This window comes from Salmo salar, chromosome 06, assembly GCF_965601325.2.
Source record: "Salmo salar chromosome 06, fSalSal1, whole genome shotgun sequence".
Taxonomy (NCBI): Eukaryota; Metazoa; Chordata; class Actinopteri; order Salmoniformes; family Salmonidae; genus Salmo; species Salmo salar.
In genome coordinates, this window is record NC_138296.1 from 42,201,058 (window position 1) to 42,210,191 (window position 9,134).

The following is a 9,134-nucleotide window of genomic DNA, read 5'->3' on the forward strand; positions in this document are numbered from 1 at the left end:
CTTCTAGCTGCAGCTAAAATATGTACAACATTTAACAAAACCCTTGATTTGTTACCCCGATTTTACACAGGTAACTATGTAATGGTGATGGGGATGATCCAGGCCCTCTCTCCAGAACCTGTCCTGCGCGCGGTAAAGATGGCAGACCTCTCTGAACGCGCTGCGATTCACAGAAGAATGTGGAAGTTGGAGGTGGAAGACCTTCAGCAAACGCTCACGTAGAAAGAAGCATAAGCAGTATGTTGCCATCAATGCCTGTTTGTTTTCATTCATAATTTTTTGTAAAATGTAAATACTGCTACTGGTTTTTAGCGGTTTCTGGCCTGCCTGATATTTCATTGCCAAAGGTAATGGATCATAGCATAGAAGTACGTGCCCAACACCGTTTATGATAGAAAGTGCATTATATTGTAATGAAACTGCAGGGAGCAGGTGTCGACCCTCGACCTTCTAAGCCCGAAGTCTGGCGCGCTATCGACTGTGCAGCAAAAGCATGCTCAAGCGGCAGAGTCGATTTCCGCGCTTATAAACCCAGGGTCGTCACACTATGCATATATTATAGCCTAACACGGTTTATAGTAGGCTATAATTAAGCAATAATGCACGAGGGGGTGTGGTAGATGGCCAATATACCATGGCTAAGGGCTGTTTTGTCATTCGTGTGGTATACTGTCGGCCAATCAGCATTCAGGGCTCGAACCACCCAGTTTATAATATATGCATATAATACACTAAACATGTCAGAAGTGCTGGAAGAGGGGGTATGATGGGAAAAAATCTTGTCCTGGCAAAAATGCAAACAAAAGACAAAGAATGAACAACGATCTCATTTGGTGGTAAAATAATCTCATTTATTTGTGCTTATGTCATGCATACACATTGAAAAAGTGCCATTAAGTAAATTCTACAGAAGCACACAATTGTATGTGATAAATGAAAATAAACAAATAGGGCCTATACAATCAATGACACCCTTGTGAATCCATGGACTTGGGAATGCTCAAAGGTGCCTGGATTTCAATCAAAACATCCTGAAATAAGACTTCTTCCACAGCATAACTTACAGCAAAACCACTCATTCATTCAACCTAAAGACATTTAGGCCTAAGACAACAAGTGGATCTACTTAGGGCAGTTTGTACGATGAGCTTGCTTACTTACCAGTAACCATCACAATAAGACTGTATTAAAAGGTAGTCTTAACAGGTAGTCATGTTGCAGTTTGATTACATAAAGATCCTATGAAAATGTACAATCACAATATCGACCAGTCTTACCTCTAACCCCACCAACATTGTGTGCACATTACTATTCAAACTGACATATATATACAATTATATAATAATATTCTTCATTTGAAAGTGCAATATTGACAAGTTATCTAGTGGACAAAGCTCTTAATAAAGGTAATATGTTTACATAGATCACTCAAACTCAACTCTGGACTTCAAAGACAGTTCCATTGCATTTTTTTGAAATGGTTCCCCTCTAATCAGGGACTGATTTAGACCTGGGACACCAGGTGTGCAATTCATTATCAGGTAGAACAGAACCAGCAGGCTCCGGACCTCATAGCATAAAGAGTTGAGTACCCCTGATATAGACTACATGATGACCATCATCAAAATATGCATGTTTAACATGATTATTTAGCCTCTGAAAGTATTTGTATTTAGACAATTCAAGATAGAGACAGGCTGCAAGGTTGCATGCTCAATAGAGACTACTCTTTTCAAAAGACAAAATCAAAGCCGTTTGTGTTCTCCAAGGACGTTGTTGCAGTTCGGACATCGATGGGTCACATCCTTCAAACCATCCACACAAAAAGGAAGCAGGCAACAGCCATAGATGCAACTACAAAAAACAAAAGATCAGATAATGCATTATGCAGCCCATACAAAACAGGACTTTTCAGGACTATGAACAACCATGCACTGCAGGGGGACTCTTGATAAATGTATCTTACCCGAAAATGAACAGGCCAGCACATGTTAACCAGGCCATTGTTCCAGAGGTGTGCTCCAGCCGAGTGATCACCATCTGGGCACATGCAGGGCAATGAGTCTGCACTGGAAGATCCCCAAATACCACACCCGGCTGGACGTAAATGGTCTGAACTGACACTGAAGAACAAAGAATGTTAAACACCAAACAGGAAATGAAAAGCTAACGTTCATTACGTAGCCTCCTAGAGATTAGCTAGGTCCCTTGCACAAGACACTGTTAATCCATCAAGACCTATCAAATTCCAAAACTATTATGTTAAGAGTGCAAAGCAAACCAATAGTCTAAAATAGGGAATAGGCTACTTGAGATGGTTTGAAACCAAAAGAGTGCATTCTGGATGGACCAGTTTGAGCTGTCTCAAGCCAAGTAGGTCAAGAGAGTTCGACCTAAGAGGGAACAGCATAGTGAAAAGTGAAAACAATGTGATGAAGATTTTATTTACCTATTGGACTGGTAGTACTGTGAGCCGTTGGTTGATATATTTGACTATATGGCTGTGTTGGGTATGGATACTGTGCAGATTTGGTGTAGGCAGGAGGAAGCACCGCCCCCTGGTACTGAGGACCCACTGATTCTTCATAGGAAGGTGGCTGAGGGAGCCCGACAAATCCACCTGTCTCCATTGGAGGTGCACTTGCCATGTCTTGCTTATCGATCATCAACAACAAAAAATCATAATTTACATTTATATTGCAATGACTGGGAGTCGATAGATTAATCATTTCTTAGCACATTTTGTAAATAAACTACAATCAGATAGCCAGGTCTACATGGCTTCAGTCACAGCTGTAACGGGCTGTAAGGTTAGCTAATAATACCTTAATCCTATTACATGGCTTTTTTAAAACCAACGTTATACAAGAGTCATGAAACATGATAACATTATTAATCCTTGTGCTCTGCTGAATTTTTTTTTGCATCCATTGTGGTATGGGTCAGATTGACCCACACAGTTTAAAACACACTATAGACAGTCAAAGAATAAAGTAAAAACAGCTAAAACTTTATTTTGACCTGTCAGACCTTTCAGAAAGAAGAAATACAAGAACATTTGATTTCAAAAACTCTATATTTAAGAACTATTTTGTTAAACATATTTCCTTGCTCAAAAACAAGCATTTTCTGTTTGGAGCTAATTTTTTAGTGTCTGTGTCAGAGATCTACTGATCTCGCGCTGAGAATAAGCTTGGGAAAGCTCCTTTTCACCCAAACACAATTATAGAAGTGCCACCAGAACCAGTCAAAACGAAATACACAAAAGACGCTTGTTTATTTTGGACCTGTGCAAATATCTCTACACATGAAAGCCTCAGGGTCAAAATGACCCACAACATCATGTTCGTATATAAAATCGACTCAAGACATTCCACAACACACCAGTGTCCACATTTTGAAGTTAGGTTCATGACCCTAAATGAGGAAAAGTAATTTAATTTAATGGAGAAAAAGAGGTTAACTAGTATTTTAAATAACTCAAAAGTGGAAATGGGTCAAATTGAACCGCGACATAATAGGAAGGTTAATGACATTACTATGCTAGTCAGGTAACGTTAGTCATGTAACGTTAACTCAAGACTCTAGTCTGGCTAGTCTAGATTATAGCTAGCTAATCTAGCTAGTACGGTAGGAAACTAATTTAGCTACAATACTAAACAAACTTGTCAGGACAAGACCGAACTTCGAAAGCTAGTCAAAACATCTGTGGCCAGTGGCACCTGTGAAATACTATAACGTTAGGCCCACGGGCCCATGTTACTGCAATTACTCAACTGGCTTGCTAGCTAGGCAAATAACAGTAGCTACAACTCCGTTATCTAACTAAATTACCATCAGTCGAGACGAGACAGAGGCGTCGTCGATGGCTGTCAAAAACATAACGGCTTGCTAGCTAATACTAATATTTACGGGAGCTCAAGGCGTCAGTGTACTGTAGTTACATACTTTTTAGAAGACAAACACTTAAACTAACTAGCTTTTCCTTACCTAGCAACAGTAAAGTTGGCTGATTAACCTGCTTCTTTGACGTCCAAACAAAATTCTACTTTACAGTAGCTCGAGCCAATTTCCAGGAACAAGCGGCCTGTATGTATCACGTGATATTTTCGAGTCAGGGGGGTCTACCAGTATTTGCATGACGCCACCACCACATAACATTGAACTATGACTGATATGAGACCGAGAAGGTAACACATTAGCAAATCTATGAGCTCCTATAACTATTTAACCTTTCAAAATTATGTCCATAGACGTACATTAAGTGATATATATATTTTAAATGTGCATGTTGCCAGTGAAGATGATCTAGCTGCTACTGTTGCTTTAAAATAGAGATTGACAGCACAAATAACGTTTGTTTCGATATATTGTGCATCACATGGTCTCATTTCCTGCACTGAAACAGGGGCCTTGAAGTTCGGTTCTTACGTGGGTGGCTACTAGTGTATTTAATGCACTGCATGAGCAAATTTTACGAATGAAATCGGTTCCGTTAGGAAGAGCCATGGATCTTATATATTGATACAGGCAGGGCTGTTGCTGCATAGCACATCGATGAAGACACGCGATCGCGTCGTCTGTTTCAATGGAATGGTAAGGAATCCCATCTAGTGCGTCTTGATTCTCGTTAGGACCCGATGTATCATGCATGTACATACATAAGTGCGTATTAATGTGCAATGATTCGGCGTGCACAGTTAAAACATGCGTTAGCATTGATGGCATAAAGGCGTTCCGTTCATAGTTCATTATTGCATACGCTGTTATGCAGAATATAGTGTATAGATAATATATGATTACCTACAGGGTGGTAGGCTATAAACTTAATTTTGTATCAATACATTATTTCAAGCCTTTTGCTTCTTTGGTGGATTTGGAGGTTAGATTCTGTGTTGAGTCCTATTACATAGGTCTGGTTGAGTCAGCAGATGTCTGCCGAAAATTCAGATGTGCAGATTCAGATGTGCAGATACAAGCACTGACAACAGGGTTTATTTGGTTATTTTTTGTTAGTTAAATATTCAACATTATTTGCTTTTTGTGACCCCCAGGTCTCCCAAGCAGAACCGTAAGACACCAAAATCAGCAAGGGATCATACCACGCAGTCCTTGTCAAGTTCCCTGTTCTGTGACAATGCTCTGAGTCACCTTCCTGTTGCAACATGTACATCACAGACCACAGCCCCACTACTGGGGTGGTGACAATCGTAGTGATCCTCATTGCTGTTGCTGCCCTCGGTGTTCTCATCTGCGGATGTTGGTGCTACCTGCTCCTGCAGCGGATTGGCCAGTCTGAAGATGAGGAGAGTATTGTAGGAGAGGGCGAGACCAAGGAGCCCTTCCTGATGGTACAGTACTCCACCAGGGGCCCTCACGTCGAGCACAAAACCAAGCTCACCCATAACGGCACTGAGAATCACACTTAACTGAGTCATTAAGAAACCGTGGTCATCACCTAATATTAACCAAGAGGATCAACTCACCCACATTTCCTGCTGATCATCATCTTTCATCACGCCTTTGAAGGATGTTAAACGGACTGCAGCGCAATGTCAATGTCTTAGGAAATTTGATATTTTTGTTTCTCATTCCACTGTGTGGATCTCAGTCAGGATGTGAGGTTGTGAACAGTTCATTGTTGTTTCTTAAGTGTACATATTTTCAACACAAAAATGTACATCTGATTGATGTTGATAGTTTTTGTTAACTCAGCAATCCAGTACTGAATTGTGACGGTAGACACTAGACAGCGCTCTGAACAAATGAGTGGGCAAAACCTTCTTCGGAGCTTGTTGGAAGAATGTATGACAAATTGATGACAAAACAATTGACTTAATATCAAGTTGCTCAAAGTATTTGAAATTAGCTTAATTTGTTTGTTTATTTTGCATAGTTGAACTTGGTTTTGTTTACCTTCAGTATTCAAATGTGAGTTAATAGCCATTTTATAATAATTTGCTAAATGCCACATTTGCCCAAAGATACAAAGTGTGATTCACTGCCTAATTTATGTCTCTTGTTGCGGCTACTTACTAAATAATCTAGTGTACAAAATACTGTTTCTTTTCTCCTGTGGTTGCACAGGCAACTACTCAACTAAAACCAGTCATTGAAAGGGCAATTGTCCTTTGATAAACCATCATATTTCACAAGCACAACAGGGTCCAGGGTCTGAGTTTTAGTGAGGTCCGCACTCTAAAATACTATTTGGAGAACAGCAAAAATTTGCCCATGATTACTACACCTTTAGATAGCTGGCTAGACTAATTTAACAATCTAATAAAATGTATTTGACATGGGCTAATTGAGTGACAGTCAGTGAGTGGCATATAAGAAGAGGGAAACTGCTGATGCACAACCAAGTTCGAAATTGCACCTTGTGTATTCTACTATTCTAACTCTCAACAGTAAGTTCCTGTTCCTAAAAAAATTCTAGATTATTATATATTTTTTTAATGTTGGCAAGGTCCGTACCTCGGTGTCCTCATATGTAGCTACAACACTGAGTAGCTGCTTCAACTGACATGGGTTGAGAAGTCCTGCCAAGAAGCTACCAAGAGCCAGTTACATATTTTCTATATTCAGTTGCAACATAGGAAATCCTGATGGACAGATTCTATGGTAGCTGAGCAGGTTGATATTTGATGAAACAATGTTATAAAGTATTATGAAATGTAAATAACATTATGAAGACTATTGTTCTCTTTGTCATTTGATGTACCATTGTATCATTTCCAAATCAACTGTAAATGTTTTATCGGTCCATAGGCCTTATGATTACTTTTAGATGTATTGTTGATAGTTATTCTTATTGTTTTTTATAAGGTGGCAAAATATCAAACTAATGTGACAATTTGTAGATTTTTATATGATTACACAAATGGTAATAGTATTGGTTCCAATAAGTTTCCTTTCAAACTTGAGATGACTGTTACCCAACTTCTGTCTTGAGAGTTCAGCAGCTTGTGAAATACAGTATACATTTAAAAGTACTACTAAAAGTATGACCACCTGTATAAGTAATATGCAGTATGCATAGACTTAATTGGAAGGCTCAATGCCTAGTGTCATACCGGTGCAGAGAGATGATTCACCATCTCCCACATAGCCTGAAGGCAGTTAGAGTTAGGACCTACCCAAAACAGGGTGCATTCCTCAGCCCAGGCATTGCTGACATGCCAGATCTTACAATGCCAGAATAGGTATTTTACATTTCAGCTAACGACATCATATGTTATAGCAATCTGTCAGTCGATGACACAGTCGATGAAGTGGCACGAAACCATTGGTTGATGCATGCAACGTCTGAGCAGGGGAACGCTACCTGCTACAGTGCCTATAGAAAGTCTACACCCCATTGAACTTTTTTCAAATGTTGATTTAATTGTAATTGGTCATTAATCTACATAAAATAATCCCTGATGTCAGTGAAAATAAAATTCTACACATTTTTACAAAATTAAATAACTGAAATATAGTAATTGCATAAGTATTCACCCCCTTTGTTTAGGCAAGTCTAAATTAGTTCAAAGTAAAATGTGGCTTAACAAATCACATAATTTATATTGACCCACACTCTGTGTGAAATTACAGGGTTTGACATGATTTTTTAATGACTAACCCTTCCTCTGTCCCCGATAAAAACATCTGTAAGGTCCTTCAGTCAGGTATTGAATTTCAAGCACAGATTCAACGACAAAGACCAGGGAGCTTTTCAAAAGCCTCATAAAGAAGGGCAGTGATTGGTAGATGGATAATGTTACGTTCCCTAGTTTCTGGGTTGTGGGTTGTGTATTTTCATGTATGTATTTCAGGAAATGGAGTCCTGAAATTCCCCAAGCAGCTGATTGGTCAGCCCCATTGCTGATTGGAGAGCTGACCCCGCCCCCTCGTCAGGACGCAGCTGTTTCCATTAACAACTCCCCAAAGCTATATAAGCCAGTGTTCTGTTGCTCAGAAGGAGAGATGATTGCAGGGAGATAGATGATTGCAGGGAGATAGATGATTGCAGGGAGATAGATGATTGCAGGGAGATAGATGATTGCAGGGAGATAGATGATTGCAGGGAGATAGATGATTGCAGGGAGATAGATGATTGCAGGGAGATATTTGCTGAGAGAGGAGGTTGATGGCAGAGGTTATATATATGTGTATATATATATATATATGTATATATATATATATGTGTATATATATATATATGTGTATATATATATATATATGTATATATATATATGTGTATATATATGTGTATGTTGGTTGTTTCTCAGAAAGAGAATTGGGTATGTACTGAGTTGTTGCTGAGAAAGCTTGTTATGTTTGGTGCTTGTGAGTTTTCTTTAATGTCCTGGGTTAGTGTTTTGTTGTGAAGTAGTTGTACATTTGTGTTATTCTGTTTCATTTGTTCCCAGGGGGGAAGGGGAAGGCACCTAGGGAGTGTTTAGGCAAGAGGTCCGCGGGCATACATTACCCGTAGTAGTTTGTCTATGCACACTAGGAAAGACCTGGGTGGACCATCCCCTGTATTTTGGTTAGTGCACCAGGTGGTGCTAGTTAGTTAAGTAGTGGGTAGGCAGGTAAGGTAGGAGAGGGGGCTTTGATATTGACTTTCTTTGCTTTGGTTCTGTCCAGCCCCTTTTCCCCAAACTTGCCGTGCGAAGGAATAAATTCCCTGTAAAACGGTATTCTCTGCCTTTTTGTCATCCTTACTCACACCTACAGTCCATACCTCTTTCACACAACGGAGAGTTGAGTTGTAGCAGAGTGTTGCGTTCCCTCTTATTAGAGGCGTGTGTAACAGATAACAAATCAGACATTGAATATATATCTTTAAGCATGGTCAAGTTAATAATTATACTGTGGATGATGTACAAAACCACCCAGACACATCAAAGATGCAGTTGTCCTTCTGAACTGAGCTGCAGGACAGGAAGGATGCCACCCATTAGTGATTTTAAAACTACAGCAAACTGGTCTCAGACTAGATGTAACATAGTAAATGTAAATCTGGGACAATCAAATTAGTATAATATGTTATGTTTGGTATAGTTACATAAGATAGGTTACTTTAAGGCGAACACGAAAGGCGTGTGGTTGTGTACCAAAAAAACGTCTAGCAACGAAAAGGTTGC

General features: G+C 39.5%; 2 protein-coding genes across 3 annotated transcripts; one reads left to right on the top strand and one right to left on the bottom strand.

The window, feature by feature from the left end:
* Positions 1–829: 829 nt before the first annotated feature.
* Positions 830–4,103, bottom strand: litaf (lipopolysaccharide-induced TNF factor). Of its 2 annotated transcripts, none has more exons than XM_014204228.2 (4): positions 3,991–4,103; positions 2,450–2,650; positions 1,967–2,123; positions 830–1,854 (listed from the first exon to the last, which is right to left on the bottom strand). In XM_014204228.2, exons 2-4 carry the CDS (start codon positions 2,646–2,648, stop codon positions 1,746–1,748), a joined length of 465 nt encoding a protein of 154 aa, XP_014059703.1. In that variant the 5' UTR covers positions 2,649–2,650; positions 3,991–4,103; the 3' UTR covers positions 830–1,745. The 2 variants fall into 2 exon arrangements, with proteins under 2 accessions (XP_014059703.1, XP_014059702.1); XM_014204227.3 differs by having other exon boundaries at positions 2,450–2,654; positions 3,991–4,100.
* A 302-nt stretch (positions 4,104–4,405) lies between these two features.
* Positions 4,406–8,687, top strand: snn (stannin). Its single transcript, NM_001173624.1, is given in 2 exon segments — positions 4,406–4,596; positions 5,055–8,687. A coding segment is annotated over 1 exon segment (264 nt). The 5' UTR covers positions 4,406–4,596; positions 5,055–5,165; the 3' UTR covers positions 5,430–8,687.
* The last annotated feature ends 447 nt before the right edge of the window (positions 8,688–9,134 follow it).

Excerpts from the sequence above, each read along its gene's own strand:
- litaf (XM_014204228.2), bottom strand. The coding sequence starts at position 2,648 with ATGGCAAGTGCACCTCCAATGGAGACAGGTGGATTTGTCGGGCTCCCT. Across the intron at positions 2,124-2,449 it reads CAGTACTACCAGTCCAATAG|TGTCAGTTCAGACCATTTAC; the intron begins GTAAATAAAATC and ends TTTGTTCTTCAG. Across the intron at positions 1,855-1,966 it reads GCTGGCCTGTTCATTTTCGG|TTGCATCTATGGCTGTTGCC; the intron begins GTAAGATACATT and ends TGTTTTTTGTAG.